General features: G+C 38.9%; 5 protein-coding genes across 5 annotated transcripts; all 5 read right to left on the bottom strand.

Annotated features, from left to right (window-relative positions):
* Positions 1-3781: 3781 nt before the first annotated feature.
* Positions 3782-4825, bottom strand: LOC148959993 (uncharacterized). Its single transcript, XM_089109300.1, has one exon. It carries the CDS (start codon positions 4823-4825, stop codon positions 3782-3784), a length of 1044 nt encoding a protein of 347 aa, XP_088965426.1.
* Positions 4826-4876: 51 nt separating this feature from the next.
* LOC148959992 (uncharacterized) lies at positions 4877-7354 on the bottom strand. Its single transcript, XM_089109299.1, has one exon. It carries the CDS (start codon positions 7352-7354, stop codon positions 4877-4879), a length of 2478 nt encoding a protein of 825 aa, XP_088965425.1.
* Positions 7355-7542: 188 nt separating this feature from the next.
* LOC148959991 (uncharacterized) lies at positions 7543-9306 on the bottom strand. Its single transcript, XM_089109298.1, has one exon. It carries the CDS (start codon positions 9304-9306, stop codon positions 7543-7545), a length of 1764 nt encoding a protein of 587 aa, XP_088965424.1.
* Positions 9307-14152: 4846 nt separating this feature from the next.
* On the bottom strand, positions 14153-15937 carry LOC135693237 (uncharacterized). Its single transcript, XM_065211652.2, has one exon. The coding sequence runs from the start codon at positions 15935-15937 to the stop codon at positions 14153-14155; it is 1785 nt and encodes a 594-aa protein (XP_065067724.2).
* A 94-nt stretch (positions 15938-16031) lies between these two features.
* LOC135693238 (uncharacterized) lies at positions 16032-19481 on the bottom strand. Its single transcript, XM_065211653.2, has one exon. It carries the CDS (start codon positions 19479-19481, stop codon positions 16032-16034), a length of 3450 nt encoding a protein of 1149 aa, XP_065067725.2.
* Between the last annotated feature and the right edge of the window lie 1756 nt (positions 19482-21237).

The following is a 21237-nucleotide window of genomic DNA, read 5'->3' as shown; positions in this document are numbered from 1 at the left end:
AGTGGAGACGGGATTCACAATAGAAAACGATTAATGGATGAGTCAGATTCAGCCTGTGAATTTTGATGTTTAGAATTTTTACATTTGAAATAAAAAAACTTCTTAAAATATAAAATTCATAAGTTTGGACTTAAGAAAAAAATTCCAAGTCAACCGTTAAGTTTTCCAACTGTAACTGGATTTTCCAAACTTTGGGGGGGGGGACGTTACACCCCCACGCCCCCCTATTATTTACGTGCCTGATCCAGCTGTTCACAAAATTAAATAAATTACTACAAAGAGAAGAACCAACCATCCATATCTTGCAAGATGCAGTTAAAAATTTAGGCAAAAAGTTAGCATATTGTTTCTTAAATTTTTTCGAATATTTTTTTTTATAATGTTCCTAATTGCCATTTTCAAATGACACATAAGAGCAAAATTCAACCTCAATTTCCTAATCAAAAAGATATATCCGTACTAATAGAAGCTACTGTATCAAGATTGAACTGAATTTTTTGAAACATTTCTGTCGTCTAGATGATGAGTATTAGAAAGTTATATAAACATCTTGCCTTGGAAATTTAGCTTTGTGTTTGATTGTTTCGTTGTGCAAGAATACTTCATTCATTAGGAACTGTCATAATTTCTGTTGTTTGTCTCTTTGTAAGGAGTAAGTGTGATGTGGCAGAGAATTAAATAGGCCAATGGTAGGACACTCTTGAATAAGTACAAATTCTGAAACTAACAATCGCTAGTTCTCTCCCCCCCATCTCTCAAATTCGCTCCAAACCTACTTTGCTAGTTTTTTCATTGATAAATCTCACTGGAGGATTATTCCAGTTACCACAAAAAAAAACACACTATTTCAGTAAAATTTTCATGATTTTTTTCTCTTTAAAACTCGATGCAATCCCCTCTACCTAGAATTATATTCATGAATACTCATTCTTGATAAGCAATGCTAAGGCGTTGCAGGAAAACGGAAAAATTTGATACCGGCGAGATTGGGGCATTTTCAATGAAGAAGTTTCGAGCCATACTTACGTATGCTGCAAATGGAAAGTTTTCCTTTTTAGTGGATTTATCAAACCGATAAAGAATGAGCCAGTGGCAGTCTGATTTTGCAAGTTACAAGACAGCACGCTTTCTTCAAGGCAAAAACAACATGAAGTTCTATTCCATTTTCTACGTGCATCTATTTGCAATTTTTTTGCATAAAGCAAATGGAGTGTGCTATAGTTCTACTAAATATGCGACAACATCCCTACAAACACTCTCGAGGACATATTATTCGAATAACGAACTCTGTACCACTTATATTCGACCATCGAGTTCGTACCCATCCTCAAGTTACTATTTAGAGATCAAATGGACTCGTCTTAGCGTTCAAGGGAGTCTACCTAGCTGCACTGATTATGTCGAAGTTTTCCTCACAAGGTAATTATTAATCTTCTCATTTTTATGCAAATTCATATAGATCAACCTGAAATTTTGCAACTTTATTCAAACCTGTCAACTCTCGCGGTTTCTTCGAGGTAATTATCACGGTTTCGTCAAGGGACAACCGATTTCTGCCGATTTCTTTCGCCCTCCTGGTATCTCGACCATTTTTTGCAATTTCAAGGCATACTCCGAATTTTTCCTTGTTTCCTTCCAATTTTACGGCTTTTTAAAAATTTCTTTGGTGGAGATAAGACTGAGAGAATAAGAGCTCGAGAGAATAAGAGCTCGAATAAGAGCATCATTAGACTGAGCAACCAAGTTTTGAAAAACTCACTAAAATGCTTCCCGATTTTTTATGCCTATTATTTTATGTCCTACTACTCCCTATACTATTTAATTCCAGTCTTAAAACGGAATTAATTACTTTATGAGGTATGATATGGGCGGCGGCATAGGGGTAGAAGGTTTGTAAATTAATCTTTTTAAGGAAGATCTTGGTATCTCCCTATTCTATCCATGTTCAGGTTGGTAGATCTTTTTACTTGCATCATCTTCTTTTTTGTAATTTCTCACCCCTGACCCGATGTTCGTTCTTTACAAAGTTCTACAAGAAATATGACAATTTTTAATAACGCCCCAAAATAATGTGGCAGAAGTGTTTTGGAGTTTTATTTAGAAATAAGGAGTGTCTGGATTTATAGCAAGCTATCAGCTACTTAGTCATTTAAGACAAAATCTTATACTAATTTTTTGTTATAGTCACATTTTCTTTAGGGAGAGGGCAACATTATATTAGGGAATGATAACGAACGGACGAAATAAGCATTTTGTAGTCCAAATGGCAAGAATTAGTTGAAAGATGTAACTTGTAACTTGAGTATTTATTTTGTCCAAACAGTCTCTTGTCCAACATTCCTCATCATCTTAACATTAATTGCATTTCAAGACAGGGATTTAAAATAGCGCATGTGTGTATTATGTACTGTGTGTAGGTGCTATTATTTTCTTGCAAATATTTATGTAGTTTTAAATTATAAGCCTTCTCGAGAACTATATTTGTAGTTTTAATTTCAAGGAATTTGAACGCATGAAAATTTCTTAGTACCTTATTTTTGTGCTCAATATGGATCCAGTCTGGAAAGCATAACAGTTCTCGACGAGATCTCGCGTGTGCTGCGTGCCAATTGCCATTCACTATTCATCAGCACCGAATGATTTCCCAGGAAACTCTCATTGGTCTTTTGTACCCTGATATTGATGACTCTAAAACTGAATCGCTTGTTTTTGCCATGTAAAAATCTATTCTTACCTTTTTTCTTCATAAGCTATTCATGGCACCGCTATCCATATTATATTTATTAGTTCATAAGGATACTCTAAATCCTGTCCAGCCTCGACAATCTCAAGAAGCTCTCGTTTTTGAGCCCTAATATCTTCTTGAAGAATTTGAATTTTGCTCAAATCTGATATGGACTCAGGAGCACATGGCCCACCATCAAATACAAATCATGATGTCAGTCTTGCGCTATAAAGAACCGCTTTAGATACATACATACTTTTATTTGATGATGCAGAGAATCTGATGTGGACCTGAAAAACGACAATAAATATACGAGCTGAGGCCTAGCAATAATAGTTACAATAATATTGGCTAAAATCATTAAATATATGAATGTATAGCAGCTAAGATAGAAGTTGGTTGAGACGTCAGGCAAATTTAGAGATATATGTATCAAGCAAATTTAGACTCATGCGTTCAATAAAGCCTTCAATAATTTTATGAAGAAAGGTGTTAAAGCAGAGGGCTGGATCCCCCCCCCCCCCCTAATAATCGTCAGATTGTAGTATATTTTTTTTATAACAGGGTACTGAATGAGAAGGAATATAATGGGCAGCGCCCCCCTTCCAGTATGAATTTGGTTCTGACGGTTTTTAGACCTCTCAGGATCTATCTTGCTGATTCTTTTTAAACTTTGTATTCCAGAGAAAACACTGAAGAAAAAGTCATTTGAGCTTTTCACATTTCATATCATTCAGCAAATCACAGCTGGGTTCGCACAACCACCCCCAGTTGCACGCACGCAATAACAAAATCTCAACGTTCTATATATATACTGTAAACTAATTAATCCAAAATAAACTACCAATGACGATGCTCTATTCAATTAACGTCAGTTGGCTCAAACGAAAGTGTAATTATTATAATCGAAGCAATTAGAAAATATGGTAAACAGAAAAGCTGCGTCACCAAGTCACAAGATACATTTTAAGGCTTAATTACACTAAACCAAAACCTTAATCGACTACGCAATGAAAATTTACGTGAAAACCCGAACACACTCCCCTCCTTGACTCGTTAAGAGTCAAGCATCAAACGGGTTTTCCACTGCGAATCCTGACCTGCTGCGCGTTTAGATTTCCTACGCTGGGGTTCTACGACGCGATTAGGACAAATTACAATAGGTGAAAATTCACAAGCATTCTGTTCCCGTACTTCGTTCTCTTTCCTCTCGATGTCCGTACTTTTTCCTGCGATTTCGTTCATTCTTGCAAGTTCAAAAGGAAAAAGTTTTTGCAAAGGTCGAGATAAAATTTCTGACTTACCACTACCACATACTTTTACCTTTGCACCCCGAACAACACCGTCTTTCCCTTGCACAAGTTCCACGATTTTTCCCATTTTCCATGAATTTCTTTTGACGTGTTCCTCTTGCACCAATACTATATCCCCGACGGACACAATTATTTCTCCATTTCTGTTATTTCTATGAAATTCCCTGAGTTCTGTTAAATATTCCCTTCTCCAGCGTCCTGCAAAGTGACTTAATTTTTTGATTAAATAGCAAAATCGCTTAGAGTATGCTGATGAACTCTCCTCTAGTTCTAAATCGTTGATATCTAAATCATCAGCTAATTGCGACAATCTATGACCGTACATAAGATGAAACGGAGTAAGTGGGTAAACTTCAACTTCATCATAAATATACGTTAAGGGGCGCGAATTAAGTGTCGCCTCAACTTCTAACAACACGGTATACAACTCATCAAATGTTAGCTTGGCATTTCCAAGCACCTTTCTTAAACACCTCTTAACACTTCCGACCAATTTCTCAAAATAACCTCCCCACCAGGGACTTCTTTCCAAGTTGAAACGCCATGTTATTTTCTTTTCAACTAAATATAATGAAACTTCACGACTATTTCCCAGCTTATCTAGAAACTTATTGGTGAACTTGAAAGTTTTAGCGTTGTCTGAATTAATCAACGAAGGCGTACCACGACGAGATGTAAAACGCCTAAGACTCCTTATAAAGGTCGGTCCTGACATATCTTCAACGAGGTCAAGATGTATTGCCCTTGATGTAGCACAGGTGTAAAGTGCAATATAGCATTTTTCCATCTTACCTATTTTGCTTTTATAAAACAATGGTCCAGCAAAATCTATACCTATCTAGGTAAATGGTGGTACTTCGTTGACACGAAATTCAGGTAAAGGTGCGACTGATGGTACACCGTACGATTTACCTTGTACCTTTTTGCACTTTCTGCAATCCCTCAATATCTTTTTTACATACTGCCTTCCTTTTGTTGTCCAAAATCTAGACCTATATTCCGTGAGCGTTGCGTTCAGACCTTCATGCATTACCCTTTCATGGCAATCCTCAATAACCAAACGCGTAAACCAATTATTATTCGGTAGAATAATCGGAAACTTAGTTTCTAGTGCTAAATCTGAGTTTTCCAAGCGACCCTTGCACTTTAAAATGCTATCTTCTTCGAAAAGTCCCAATTTCAATGCAATCTCATTATACCCTGGTTGTTTCTTAAGGTCAATTTGTGAGCCCTTAATCCAAATCCTTTCTGCCCTTGAAACTTCCTCCGAGTCTAATTCCCCTAATTTCAATATCTTACCTTCCCTTGCAGACCTTAAATTAGTGACGAAACGGATCACTCTTGCTGTAACCCTCAATAATTTCTTCAAAGAGCTAAATTTATCCACCTCTATTATTTCAGTCACACTTAGTTTGTTTTGTTCTATTACTGCTGTAACATTTACAGTTTTCCTTTTTTCCTCCATAATCTCTGGTGAATCCTCAAGAGTGAAACTTTTAGGCCAATATTCCTTCCCCATGGACAACCAATGAGGACCTTCCCACCAAAGTCTGCTATCTCTTAAAACTGTTGCAGAGACTCCCCTAGAACCCAAATCTGCTGGATTACAAACTCCAATACAATGTCCCCAGTTTTCCTTTTTAGAAATTTTCAGAATCTCATTGACCCTATGTTGTACAAATTGCCTCCATTCACCTTGATTATTTATCCAGTATAATGCTGTTTTACTGTCTAACCAGTACCTACAACCGTCTATTTTAATTTGTGGGCTTAACGCATTATACACAGTCTCCACAAGTGTAGATAAAATACGACCTGACATAAGTTCTAACCTTGGAATGCTTAATTCCTTAAGCGGAGCAACCCTTGTCTTAGCACAAATCAATCTTGAATGCATTCCAGTATCAGTCTCATATACTAAATAAACCATTGCACAGTAAGCTTTCTTACTGGCATCTGCAAACCCATGTAAATAACACTTATTTACCTTATCTGTACTTTTTTCATATAGACATCTTGGTAAGGAAATAACACCCACTGAACTTAAATCACATACAAATTTATTCCATTTATTGAGCATTTCTACTGGTACTTCATCATCCCATCCTAACTTCAAGGTGCATAATTCCTGAAACAAAACCTTTGCATTTACAATAATTGGACTCACAAGTCCTAAAGGGTCAAAAAGTTTGGAAATCATGCTTAAGATGGTTCTCTTAGTAACAGGTGAATTTGGAACACTGTTCTCTATTTTTGTCAACTCAAATTCCAAATTATCCTTCAACATATCCCATGTTATTCCCAAAACTTTACTCTTAGTGTCTGAAATTTCTTCCCCTAGCATTTCCTTTACATAGCTACATTCACCCCCTCCATCTGCAGGATGTTTCCCAGTTTCTTCCATAACCTTGAAATATTGAGCAAGTTTTGGATCATTACTCTTCCATTTCCTTAAGTTAAATCCTGCCTCTAACATTCTTTTCTTTGCCTTATTATAGAGTTCTTTACCACTTTCTACACCATAACATCCTAACACTAGGTCATCTACATAGAAACTTCTAGACAATTTTGCTGAGAACTCTGGATCAGCTGTTTCATAAGTGCTTAAATGATGTCTTACAACAGCATTCAACAAAAAAGGAGAACTATTTACTCCGAAAACAACACGATTAAAGCGGTAAACTTTAATGTTTGGTTCACTATCACAAGAACTATCAACCCATAAGAACCTCAAGCAATCTCTATCCTTTTTATCCACTTCAATATTCAAAAATGCCTTTTCGATATCAGATGTTATTGCAATCTTATTTTCTCTGAATCTTATCATGATATCAAACAAAAGTGGATTTAATGGTGGTCCAACATGTAAACACTCATTTAGAGAGGTACCTGACTTCCTATCTTTTGCAGAGGCATCATATACTATTCTTACCTTTGTTGTTTCTGCATCATTTCGTACAACGGCATGGTGTGGCAGATAACTAAGCTTCTCACTTGGCTCAAGACTTACAACCTCTTCAATGATTCTATCCTTTTCTTGTTGCTTTATAATCCCATCATAGGTTTCCATTATTGCAGGCTTCTCCTTGAGCTTTTTCAACTGCCCCTTCAATCTGTTGAGACTAAGAGTATAATTAGTAGAAAGGGGCTTTTGCCCCATTTTCCAAGGCAAACAAACTGAGTATCTATCTCCTTTAAACTCTATATTATCCAAAAATTCTTCATGCACCTTATCTTGCCTTTTAATTCCTAAAGTCTCAAGATCCCACAGTTTTTTAATGTCTTGTTCTAATTCCTGTTCCTTATTCTGGTGCATCAAATTAACTGTTATACCATTACCATTTACAACCAAATTTGAAGAACAAGATTCTGCCAAATCAGTTAACTTACCCTTTATTTGCCCTGACACAACCCATCCAATCTTAGTATGAATGGCAACAGGCTCTCCTGGCTCCCCTCATATTATACGACCATCTTGAAGCGTCCAAAGCCAATCGCTTCCAACTAAAATTTCATAATAAGGGAATCTTCGTGCCTACAAACATCTGAAAACCACAAGTTAGTAAGATGCTTATAATCATACTTCAATATTTCAACATGTTCATTGCGTATTTCTGAAACTTCATTAACAACAAAGGCCTGTATTTTCACTTTCCCTCCACTTTCAACTCCTTTCAACTCTAACTCGACCACATCTCTTATCTTCTCGTCCATATTTTGAGATCCAAATGTCTTTATACCTAAGCGCACTTGCTTAATGGGGTTCAAACCAAGTTTTTCTACCATACTTCGTGTTACAAAACTCCTCTGACTACCTGAGTCAAAAAGAACACGTGCCTTAACATTCCTTATGCTACCTGTAACTACGGCCTTGGCGGTTTGCAAGACTGCTCTCCCCCCAGAATCTATATTACTTACACAAGAAGTGGTAACAGTAGTATCAGCAGTCTTGACACGAGCTTGGTTAGCACTAGGCTGACTACCAACAACATTACAAATTGCAACATGGTGTCGTTTGTTACACAACTTACATTTTTCCTTCGAATGACACTGATAAGCTCTGTGTCCCTTTTTTAAACACAAAAGACAACGTCCATATTTAAAAACAAGATCTTTCCTTTCTTCCTTGTTCCTGACGTTGTGACAATCGGCTTCTTCATGATCTTCTTTACAAAATACACAGAACTTTCTTCTCGCAAACCCACCATCTTGTTTCGTAAACAACGCACTCGCTGTTGTTGTTCGACCAGGAAACCTCGGTTTCATCTCACTTCGCCGTTCTGATGACGTCCTACCAGAAACGGTTCCATTTCCCAAAGCCATTGAAATCGAAACATGCTGTTCACGAATCTCCAATTCTTCTCGAAAAGCCACAAGCATTTCTTCCATATCCCATTCTTGGTGATTCTTACTTCCTCGAATCATGTTCAGGCGAACGGCCTCTGGAACCTTGTCCATTAAAACAGGTACAACTATGTTCGAGTATGATGTTTCGTCAACTCCTAGGGCTTTCAATCCACGATGGTGTGTCTCAATAGTATCATAAAGTTCTCGCATCTTCTTAACATGTTTTTCATTGAAAACCGCATCTAAATTCAGAAGCTCGTTGATATGTGCCCTTTTTATCGTCGTTGGTCGCGCGAATCTCTGTTCAAGCAAATCGACAGCTATAACATAATTTTTTTCAGTCAAAGCAAGTCCAGCAATTACTTTTTCGGCAGGTTCTTCCAAATAGTGCTTCAAATACGAAAACTTGTCAATCTTTGAAATTTCTTCGTTTTCGTAAACCGCACTTTTATAACTATCCCAGAACTCCTGCCAATTTTGGGGGCGGCCACTAAATTTTTTCAGTTCCAACTTCGGTAGCTTCGCACGAACTTTACGAGTTGCTGACGACGCTGAACTTTCTACAGAATAAACTGATTCTTCTGAGCCATGTCTTGTTAAATTAGGCTTCCGCGATTCCAACTGCTTCTCATTCTTCACTAAACTCTTCAACTTGAGCAGCGCTAGATTTATTTTTTCCTTCATCTCTCCAGCCTCAGAAATTTCTTGTAAGCATCCCAAACCATCTTCATCAATTTCGCTTACAAGACCCAAAATTTCGTCATCCAATTTTCCTAAGACTTCAAATTTCTCATCTAGCTGTATCTCAAGCTGCCTCAACTTCAATTGATCTTCCAGACTATCTTCAATCTGTCTGATCAACTGCGTTGCAAAAGCTCTATGTCCTCCTCTGATGTTTCTCTTCTTCTTCAGTTCATCCATAGTTCATTCACTGAAACACAAATGCATCTAGGTTCGGTGGACCAGATTTTTAGACCTCTCAGGATCTATCTTGCTGATTCTTTTTAAACTTTGTATTCCAGAGAAAACACTGAAGAAAAAGTCATTTGAGCTTTTCACATTTCATATCATTCAGCAAATCACAGCTGGGTTCGCACAACCACCCCCAGTTGCACGCACGCAATAACAAAATCTCAACGTTCTATATATATACTGTAAACTAATTAATCCAAAATAAACTTCCAATGACGATGCTCTATTCAATTAACGTCAGTTGGCTCAAACGAAAGTGTAATTATTATAATCGAAGCAATTAGAAAATATGGTAAACAGAAAAGCTGCGTCACCAAGTCACAAGATACATTTTAAGGCTTAATTACACTAAACCAAAACCTTAATCGACTACGCAATGAAAATTTACGTGAAAACCCGAACAGACGGCACTCTTATGCTTATGGAATTCACAGGTGTATTTGCCACACCCTGCAGATTACAATGATCCCTAGCTTACAACGGTATCTTATGATTTCACGCCACCCGAGAATCTTTGAACAGTCTGACTGGTAGGAAAAGTAACAAAAATAATGAAATACCGTAAATCCTCGAATTGGCCCGCCCTAGAAAAAGCCCTTCACTCAAATAAGCCCCCACCTAAGAACTAAAAATTTTCAATAAGCCCCCCCTCAAATACGCCCCCGCTGCTACCGTAAATTCTCAAATCGGACCCCTCAATTTGAAGGTTTCTGCCATCTGATGTTGCCTATGGCGTTTTATTGAATTGCCACGTCAAATTTATACTTTTGGTAGTAATTAATTAAAAATGCTCATTACGAAATTTCTACTAAAATAGACAAGGTCTTTTAATGATGTCTTTTTAATGTCTACAATAATTTTATAAGCCCCCCTCTCGTATAAGCCTCCCACCTCGTATCAAAAATAAATAAGCCCCAAAGTGGCTAATTCGAGGATTTACGGTAATTGCAGCCATCAACTTTAAATGCTATTAACAGATACTTAACTGGCTGAAGCCCGTTGTTCAGCAAGAGGCATGTTGAATATTTGACTATCTTGCAGACACCACTACAAGGCACAGACTGTAGAAGTTTATATCTGTAAGTAGTATACGGGGTTCGGCGTAATATGACCAAAGACGTCCAACATTAAAAACGAGGTTATAATTAGTGTGTTTATACATCGTAAAATAAACCAATTTAGTGACTTACACAAGTTGATAGTATAATGTATAATTCATAATCGCTATCAAAAAACCGTTCGTTTGAGTTCAATGCGGCCACAACTCCCTGTGTGACCGCTCCGTGTATCTTCGACTATTGACTCCTTCCCCTCGACTGACCACAGGGGTCCGAAGTTATAACAAAAAGATAACAAAATCCAACAAGGCATTACACCAGTCAGACGTTTCTTGATTGGCCTATAGTTGATTGGCATATAGTTGATTTGCAAACAGGTTAAGCCGCTTTTGTATCTGTCAAATGTCTTTGAAGACAAAAAATAGAATCGAAAGGCATCAATTTATCATTAGACAGGTTCTCTCTTAATGATTAATAAATCTTGTATACCCTAAATATTTATAAGGTAAAAAACGTAGTTTATTGTATGAGTGAACATACCGTTTCTCAGGCTATTATTGCCAGTGACTTCAGAACGAGGGGGGAGGATGCTTGGGTTGAGGGAGCTTGGCACGAAACATCTAAAAATGCACTTTAGACCATCAACAAATCGCCTTTTATTTGGATTTCGTCATTCTTTGCTGGCTAGACAGTTTTGTTTATTGCAGGCCGAAATGACGTGAATAACATACAATGTAGACAGTAAATCTGGTTTTTTGTTAGAGAGCGGAGAACGAAGGATTCGAAGAAATTGTGGTAAATCAAGCAACAAAATTTTCGTTTCTACATCTCGGCAATAAAATGAAAATGACGTCAAAATAACACACATCAAATAGGAAAAATTTTTGAACAAAAAAATCACTTTGTTTGAACTTCCTCTTTCGGAAAATTTAATTGGAATTTTCCCTTTTCTGAACTTTTCAATATTGGATGTTTTTCGAACAAAAGGAATTCAAATAACAAAATTTCCGCATTCATATCTACGAATGGGAAAAACAAGACTTGAAACACGAAAAGGAGTGTGATGGCCCCCAAAATCCCCGTATATTATTATATCATTATCGAAACCAGCACCCTCGAATTGACCAAAAGCACTTGGTCCCATAAATTTTGCTTTCGGATGACCATTCTCCTATTCTCCGCCTGGTCTATAATAATTATAGCTATGGAAATCATTTGTCTTGCAGAAGTTTTCCAAGGTCCATGGTGACTCCCAGTCACTGACTTGTCAAATCTCAAAATCTAATTTGCATTACAAAGAAAGTTATTTCTTACAAGATCAAGTTCAAGTTCATTTATTTTTAAATTCCAATTTTTAAATACAGGCCCGTCGGCAACTAAATACAGCAACTACAAAAACTTTTTAAAAAATTTCTTGAAAGGAACAAATATCAACACCTTCAAGCATAAGATTAAAGATAATTTTTTTCAAAACATAGTAAAAAAAGAAGATAGCATATATGTCTACTGTTAAAGGCTGAAATACACTATGCATTCAAATGGATTCGATTAAATGGACGGTCCATTTAGATAAAAAGTGTCTCCGTTTTCATTCATCCATTAAATTGGATCAGTTTTTAAAGCGTCCCCTCATTCCATCATAGACTCCGATGAGGAATGTGCTGCTGCTTCCGCTGTTATTGCAATTATTTTAACACGAAAACTTATGCGCAAAAAACTAAATAGGCAAAAAAGATCCGTCTGGGTTAAGCCCTGATTGACCCGAAGAAATGAGCTGGGAGCTTATAGCACGCTTTTGCAAGAATTTCGTCTGGAAGAAGGTGACGGATATCCACGAATAAGTCCACAAATTAATTAACTCTTCGGTTTTTTCAATTCTTTGGCTCTTTGCGGCCATTTCAGAATGCAACGTGATGGAAAAAATTGCGTGGTTGGTGGAGTGAAGCCCTCAAAGAAAATAGGCTCGAAGAAGGTTCAAAAAATACAATAGGAAAAAGTTTGACTTACTGTATGTATGACCATTTTTCGAAATCTGATGAAAGAAATGATGACAAGTGCAAGTAGGTGATAAGTTTGTTTTTCAGAAAGATTTGGCTGAACTAGAAGTTTGAAAAAATATTCCAGTGCAAACCTCCAGGTACCAGTACTATGAAAGTATCCCCCATTCCAAATTTTTTTTGGAATGGGGGAAAAAGCCTCCTTTCCTTTCTTAGAATAAGACTACACGAAAGTCTGCTTGTTAAATTTTTATGACAGCAACTTGGACATTAAAGTCAATCGTAGGCATAAGTCAAAAATGCATCTCTTTAAATTTTTCGAACACCGATTCAGGACTATCTGGACTGGTTATTGAACCTTTTGTGATGGCTGAAAAGTCAGTTTTATTACCAATTTTTTGAAAATAACTTCAGTAACTGGAAACTCTGAAAATGCATTCAACTGCACTACAGATTAGCCAAACGTAAACCAATTTTTTTGGTAAAACTTCTGTGTAAAACTGGTGATGGAACTAAGTCTTCAATGGATAACTTTCGCCCAATTTCGATATTATAAGCATTTTCAGACTACTTACAAAGTAATAGTTTCATAACATCATCACGATATGAATGAAGAAGATTTAATACAGAGCTCGCAGCTACTTTTTCAAAGATAGGATTCGCCTTGTCATGAAGCAAGGCAGATTGACAGGTGCTGATTTTTATACCTACAGAAAGCGTTCGACAAGATAGAGCACTTAGTGCTTCGTTCAAATCTACCTTTCTATAGTGTAACAGGAAATGAGCTATTATGGAATGAAAGCTACCTCTCAGATTGTCAAATATGACAACGCAAAATCAGATCGTCAGCGAGTGAAATTTGCAGCACCTCAGGGATCGATTCTCGATCCACTGTTGCTCCTGACTCATATCAATAATATAATAACGAAAGTTAATGGCTGCAATGTTAAAATGTATGCGGATGACACCATGATATACACAACTCATTGAGACATCGAAGTCATTGAAAAACCCTGTCGGCTAATATGTTAGTCATAAAAGGTTGGCTAGACAAAAGCAGTTTGATAATTAACCTAAAGAAAAGAAAAATTTGAAAGAAATGTTGCAAGGTCAAATGATAAACTTTACATCCAAATACAAATATATAGGAATGCACTCGGATCCTTCGTTGAACATGTCAGAAATCGCTTAGCCAGCCCAACTTCTGACTACCCGTTAGATTAAAACTCGTTAGAAAAAACAATTGATTAACTTAAGAGGACTGTATTAGGTAAATCGAATAGAGACTGTATAGATATCATAGTCTAGAGTGACATAGATTTTACTCACATGTAGATTTTACCCTAGCATAGGTAGCATCTAAAATAGAGCCTATGGTGTCTCTCGACCGAATGAAGTCTGAAACGAATTCCTACTGAATATATAGCGATATAAAGGATTAATTTAGCTACATTACATCACTAAGGATTACATCATATGGCGCTGTTGGCCCTATGTCGCTAGGTTACACACACGCCTCCAGCTAAATATTTATTATCTACGTACTAAATACCATAACAACAAATACAAACAACCAGATGATTCTAAAATACCCTAGACGTAATCAGGTTGGCTAATAGATAAAAATAAATCCAAACACAAAAGAGGAAAAATGCGATTAATATACTTTCTTCATTCAAAGTCATTCAACTCTATTAGTAGCCAATTACCAATTCACGATACACCACCCCCAAATCAAAGTTAGGTTTGATTTTCTTCTTCCAGCATCTGAGTCGCTTTGATCACACTCTTCGCATCGAGGGCTGCTTTCCGTTTTGGCCTTGCGTCGGCTACTTCTCCCGTTTCCTGCGTTTCTTGAACCCTCTTCTCATCCGAATCTGCTCTAAGTTCCAAAGGATACAAGTTCTGAACAGGTCGATCTATTTCGTATGTTCTGCCTCTTGTGGTAGTCTTCAACGTAACACCCCTTTCAATGCCATCTCTACCGCGGATTATGTGAAGAACCTTCCCGAGCTTCCATTTGTTTCTCGTTAAGTTTTCATCCTTCACCAATACAATGTCTCCAACCGTTATTTCGTTGCACCCTCCGTGGTGTATTTTGTGGTATTCTCTGAGACTGGTTAAGTATTCTCGTGACCACCGCTTCCAGTACTTCTCTCTGCACTTCTGAAGGTACCTTAGTCTCTTTCTTGCTGGGATCTTGTCTTCGTCGCTGAATATCTCTTCCTCTCTGATTGGTTTGATTCTCCGGCCATGGACAAGATGGTTAGGAGTCAACACTTCGTCATCTAGCTGATCCGTTTGATAAGTCAGTGGCCGGTTGTTTAAGCAGAACTCGATGTCCAGCAGAACTTCTTGTAACTCGCTAACCGTAAGATTCGCTAGGCCAAGGGTCTTCTTGAGAGTAGTTTTCACCATCCCGATCATTCTCTCGAAGAAACCGCCCCACCATGGGGATCTCGATAGGTTGAATCTCCAGTTGATCTTCTGCTCTTGAAGTAAGTCTTGGACCCTTTCATTTTTAACTATTGACTGAAGCCATCTTGCAGTTGCTTGGAACGTTTTGGCGTTGTCCGATACTATTAGCTGCGGTGTTCCCCTCCGAGTCATCAGTGACTTTAGGCTTTTCCTGAATGTTTTAGCTGTTAGATCCTCTACAAGTTCGATGTGTACGGCTCTTGATGTAGCACAGGTGAAGAGAGTAATGTAGGTTTTCTTCTGTCTCCTTCCGTCTTTGCAGTAGAAAGGTCCAGCGAAATCAACGCCTGTAGTTAGGAATGCGTAGCCAGGTGTCACTCTGAAGTCAGGAATTGGTGCTGTTGCCGGCTGTTCATAAGGCTTTGCACTGTAGCGTTTGCAATGGTTGCATGATCTGATCATCTTTTTTACTTCTTGCCGTCCTTTAGGCACCCAAAATCTGCTCCTAATCTCTGCCAGTGTAGATGCCACCCCCATATACAACACTCGTCTGTGAGAATCCATAATCAAAAGGCTGGTGAGGTGGTGCTGTTTCGGCAGATAGATCGGTTGCTGATCTTCGTGCTGTTGGAATCGTCCAAAGCATCTTAGTATACCGTTTCCATCAACTCTGAGGCCAAGCTGGTTTACTTGTTCGCTTGTTGGCTTGTGCTGATTCTGAATATCCTTGATCCAAGCATCTTCTGCTGCTTTGATTTCTCTGATAGTCAGAGCTTCCGCTGTTTCTAGTGATCTTCCTTTCAGTTTGTTTACAAAACGCCAGATCCAGGCTGTTATTCTGAAAAGTTTCTTCCCACTGCTGTACTTTCTTGGATCTATGAAGCTGCTTATTCCCAGGGTCACTTCGGTTGTTGCTATAACTGCTGTAGCTTGTCTCATCTCCGCTTTGGCTTCTTCACTCGCTATTGCTTGAGGTTGGGTCGGCCAGTTTTCTCTTTTCGTGAGCCATGTCGGTCCTTCCCACCATTTGTCACAATGCTGTAGTTTAGCTGCAGTCGTTCCTCTCGTTCCAAGGTCTGCTGGGTTGAACTCAGTAGGGCAGTACATCCATTTCACCTCTGCAGCCAGAATCTGATCGACTCGTTTACGAACGAACTGCTTCCATTCACCATTGTTTTCAAGCCAGCAAAGTACGGTTTGACTATCCAGCCATCCATAGGTTTGCGATACATCTAGTTCCAATACTGATTTCACGTTCTGAATCAATTTGGTTAGCATCTGGGCACCGATTAGTTCTAGTCTTGGTACCGATGTGTTGGGTTTGGCTACTCTTGCCTTCGCTGTGAGCTGCTTCACATAAGTTCCAGTTGATTGTGTAATCTTCAAATAGATCACTGCACAGCATGCTGCTACACTCGAATCTGCGAATCCGTGGATTTCGATGCTTTTCAATTCGTTCTTGTGGGTGTGCAATTAAACATCTATCGAATGTGAGAACTGGGTGATCTTTCAAATTCGCCAGCCATTTCTTCCACCGTTTGAGTAAGTCTGCTGAAATCTCTCCATCCCAACCAAACTTTCGCATACACACTTCATGGTAAATGATCTTTGCCAAGATAGTGATGGGGCTTGCACTTCCAATTGGATCGTAGATCGCTGCCACGGTTCTTAGAATTCCTCGTTGTGTAGGTTCATGTTCCATTGTTGAGACTTTTTCGAAGCTGACACCCATGACGTCGGTTTCTTGATTCCAAGTGACTGCCAAGACCTTCTCTTTTGCATTGTTCCTGCTGGTGCTGCCAGTCCGTGGTTGCGTCGCAGTCTGTTCGCTGTATCTTGATGTCGGAGTAATTTGGTCTCTCAGTTTTGACACATTTGACTTCCATTTCCTCATGTTGAAGTGACCGTTTTTAAATCTTTCGATCAGTTTCTGCTTCAATCTGCTGACTTCATCTGTATTTGCTCCTCCACAGACCATATCATCCACGAACAGGCTCTTTGTGACACGGTCAACAAATTCAGGGTCTTCTGCTTTGTATTGCTCCATGTGCTGTCTGATGGTAGCACCAAGAAGGAAAGGGCTGGGGCCTGAACCAAAGATCACTCGGGTGAAGCGCAATTCTTGTATCTCTGAATCTGCCTTCGAAACATGTTTAGGCCACAGGAATCTCATAGCGTCCCGGTCTTCTTTGTCAACTTTGATTTGCAAAAATGCTTGTTGAATGTCCCCAAGCAGTGCCACTGGATACATCCGGAACCTGATTGAGATGTCGTAAAGGAGCGGCTGTAGAGGAGGTCCAATGTGAAGGCAGTCGTTCATCGACTTGTCATACTTGCGTTCTTTCGCTGAGCAGTCATACACAATTCTTAACTTTGTCGTCTCAGCTTCTCTACGGATCACTGCGTGGTGTGGTAGGTAGTGGACATGCTTGCCATCTGGGTTTTCTGGTACAGGCTCTACTATACCGTCTTTCAACTGTTGCTGAATGACGTCATCATATGTCTTCAAATCTTCTGGCGATTTCTTCAGTTTCTTGAGCTGTCCTGTCAATCGTGCCTGACACATCTGTTTGTTGCTGGGCAAGAAAAAGTTCCCCTTCTTCCAAGGAAGCTTCACTGAGTATCGGCCTTCCTCATCCCTTGAGATGCTGTCTTTAAACTCTTCAAAGACATCTTCACCGCTATCTTTAATGCCGAGAACATCCAAGTCATAGAGCTGTCTGAATTCGTCGTGGACGGATCTCGGCTGCTCGATCATCAGGTTTGCCACGGACTGTTTTGCGTTCGACTGCTGGTCTTGAATCGCTCCCATTAGAGTCCATCCCAGTATGGTTTCTTCGGCCATTGGTTCGTTATCATTTCCCTTGATCATTTTTCCAGTTCTGATGTGGGCATAGTCTCTCACTCCAAGTATGGCATGGATCGGTAGGCTGTCTTCTTGGGATATATCTGAGAACCATATTCCTTCTAGATGAGCAAACTTCTGCCTCTGTTTTTCTGGATGAGCGTTCGGGACCGAGGTTAGCATGTAAAGATCCAACGCCGCGAATTCTGTTGAGAATCTGTTTCCATTTGCCTTGCCAACTCCAGCAACTTCAAGGTTGTAGACTGGGCACTTTACCTCTTTTTCCCCGTTTACTGTGCCAATGATTCGATTTTCGGTGCGAACTGGGTTTCCTGCTATTTTCCTGCCATGCTCTCTGCTGATATATGACTTGCCACTTCCTCCATCGAGTAGAATGCGACACCTTTGGCCTCCGACTTTGGCAATGACCATCTGATAGGCTGCTGGACCACTCTGTATATGTCCATTATGATCTCTAGTTGGGGCTCTTGTGGTGCCTGGGATCGCTTCAGCGGAAGGTCGGCTGGCTTCAGATCTGGGACAAATCGAGGAATGGTGTTTGCCTTTGCAGTGATAGCATAGATTCCGGCTTTTGCATTCTCTGAGGGTGTGGTTGTTTCTTGTGCAATTGAAACACCGCTTCTGGTTCTGAAGGATTGATTTTCTTTCCGCCACACTACTGACGTTGGTACATTCGAAGGCTTTATGGCTACCCTTGCAGTAAACGCATTCATTCACCCGTGTTGTTATTCTCGTATTCACCACTTGCCGTCTTGATGATGATGGTTCAAATCTTAACGTCTCTGTTGGCTCGATTTCTTCACACGTCTTCAGGTAGATCCACAACCTTTGTAAGAATCTGGTGAAATCCCATTTCGTCCAACTTCTGTCATCTTTCGTCAGCTCGTATCGAATAGGGCGTGGCAACTTCATCACGGTTTCTTCCACCAGACACATCACGTGTGCTTCGTACCCCATGGATCTCAAGGAGGCAAAGTTGATCGAAACATCTTCGTAGAATCTCCTCAGTTGTTTCAGATGGTGGGCGTTGGCGACTGGCTGGACTTCTCGAATGGCCTTTATGTGCGCACTTCTTAGTCTTGTATCATCTCCGAATTCTTGTTGGAGTAGATCAATAGCCACTTCGTAGTTTTCAGCTGATAGGGACAACCCTCTGATGACAGCAGATGCTTTACCAATCAGTAGTTCTCTCAAGTATGAGAATTTCGTTGTAGCTTCCAAAGAACTTGAATGGATGTTGTTTTTGAACTGTTCCCAGAATTCCCTCCACTTCAAAGGTTCTCCAGCGTATGCGTTGATCTGCAGCTTTGGAAGCTTGGCATTCTGTTGGGCCACCACGTTAGTTCTGATTTCTGGTGCTTTCTTCTTTTCAAGTCTCTGTAGTGCGTCTTCGATGTCTGCGATCGTGTCTTCGTGTGCGTCCAAATCGGATTCGCTTCTGAAGTTGAACTGAGCCACCTCTTCGCAAGACACACCCATCTGTATCATGTACTCACTGATTTGTTGATTCAGTTTCTTCAACGAAACTAGCTTCTCTTCGATTCGTTTCTTCGTTCTTCTTAACTCTGATGGCCGGTTTCGCTGGAAAACGTCGCCCACTGTATCTAGAAATAGGTCCAACGTCTGTTTCGCCACATCTCGCATTTTTCGGCTCTCATCTAGTAAGATCTCAGGGGTCTTGATACCAAACATCATTGCTGGTGATTGCGGGTAGATTTCTTCTTGTTCTCTCTGCTCAGACTCTTCTCGTTGTTGTAGTTCTTGATTTTCTTGTTGTTGAGACATCTCATTCCTTTGTAGTTCCTTATATCCGGCTCGGTGGGTCAAAATGTCAGAAATCGCTTAGCCAGCCTAACTTCTGACTACCCGTTAGATTAAAACTCGTTAGAAAAAAAATTGATTAACTTAAGAGGACTGTATTAGGTAAATCGAATAGAGACTGAATAGATATCATAGTCTAGAGTGACATAGATTTTACTCACATGTAGATTTTACCCTAGCATAGGTAGCATCTAAAATAGAGCCTATGGTGTCTCTCGACCGAATGAAGTCTGAAACGAATTCCTACTGAATATATAGCGATATAAAGGATTAATTTAGCTACATTACATCACTAAGGATTACATCATATGGCGCTGTTGGCCCTATGTCGCTAGGTTACACACACGCCTCCAGCTAAATATTTATTATCTACGTACTAAATACCATAACAACAAATACAAACAACCAGATGATTCTAAAATACCCTAGACGTAATCAGGTTGCCTAATAGATAAAAATAAATCCAAACACAAAAGAGGAAAAATGCGATTAATATACTTTCTTCATTCAAAGTCATTCAACTCTATCAGTAGCCAATTACCAATTCACGATAAACATGAATGACCATTTACATAGCGTGCTTAAAAAGGCTACAGCTCGAATCAAGCTCTTAGCACGAATGAGGAAATCAATGTCAGTCTATTCTGAAAGCAACTGTAATAGAACTAGAATAATGCCAGCCTCAGTTTTTGTTTATTTAGCAATTACCATCGGTAAGAAAGAAATCGCACTGGTCTTTGACCGCGGTTAGTGTATTTCGAAATAACTAGAAACAATATGAGGGCAATGGTAGACTAAGGTGTGATGCAAAATCATTTATTCGACTTTATTTTCATTTATGACGTCATGACTTGGCCCCGACGGACCTTTTTGAGATATTAAAATTTTGAAATTTTTCGTAACTATATATGGATGCCGTGCAATAGGGTAAATAATTCGATCGATCATCTTTGCCCTAAGCTTTATTTTTAATTGTAAATAATTTAGTAATCAAGTAAACTGTAATCAAAAGCTTGAATATATTGATTTGAATTGAATTTAATTGAGAGCCTGTTTACATGGAGGCAAGTTTCCCGGCTAGCCGAGTTTCCCGGCAAGGGGAGTTAATTAACTGCCAGTTTACATGTAGCCGGGAAACTTGGCCAGGCGGGATAAAATTTCTGCAAAATAATGAAGTTAAATGCATTTGATGCCATTCAAAGGCGGGAAAGGAAAGTTGGTATCTGAATGGTTGGTATTGTTATGTTTTCTTTCATCAGGTACTCTCTCTTTTGACTTTTGTTTTCGTTTGTATTTCAAAAAGTACATCGAGAAAAAAATTGGCAAATTCCAGGATTCTAAGTAATGAATGGAATTCTGATATCTTTTCTTCCTAGCAAACCTTGTGATCAGCCAAATTTCCTCTTTTGAACCTCAATTGTAGAGGAAAAAACGTTTTCCAAAGAAGTTTCGTTGAAAGCGAAAGTTCTGTTCACCAAAGAAAGAAATCACTTTGAATTGTCATTGTCATTTAGCAGCTAGAGAAAGCTATTGGCCATAATCATTCATAAATTAACAATTTGTCTATTGGCAATCTGTCTCCACTGGCGTACTTTTCCAATGTTTCCTCAATAATAACCTTACTTGATTTTAATAAAATGACATAAATTATATCCTTTTCGGCCAATTTTGTAAATAATTTTATGCAAATCACATAACAACATTGTTTATCGGAAATGGG

The sequence above is a fragment of the Rhopilema esculentum genome, chromosome 7, assembly GCF_057945365.1.
Source record: "Rhopilema esculentum isolate cy_ngs chromosome 7, ASM5794536v1, whole genome shotgun sequence".
Taxonomy (NCBI): domain Eukaryota; kingdom Metazoa; phylum Cnidaria; class Scyphozoa; order Rhizostomeae; family Rhizostomatidae; genus Rhopilema; species Rhopilema esculentum.
The sequence above is the reverse complement of the archived record's forward strand: the minus strand, read 5'-3'. Positions and strand labels throughout refer to the sequence as shown.

Bases quoted from the DNA above. Each gene is read 5' to 3' on its own strand.
- LOC148959993 (XM_089109300.1), bottom strand. From the start codon at position 4,825: ATGGAAAAATGCTATATTGCACTTTACACCTGTGCTACATCAAGGGCA.
- LOC148959992 (XM_089109299.1), bottom strand. From the start codon at position 7,354: ATGCACCAGAATAAGGAACAGGAATTAGAACAAGACATTAAAAAACTG.
- LOC148959991 (XM_089109298.1), bottom strand. From the start codon at position 9,306: ATGGATGAACTGAAGAAGAAGAGAAACATCAGAGGAGGACATAGAGCT.
- LOC135693237 (XM_065211652.2), bottom strand. From the start codon at position 15,937: ATGTACTGCCCTACTGAGTTCAACCCAGCAGACCTTGGAACGAGAGGA.
- LOC135693238 (XM_065211653.2), bottom strand. From the start codon at position 19,481: ATGTCTCAACAACAAGAAAATCAAGAACTACAACAACGAGAAGAGTCT.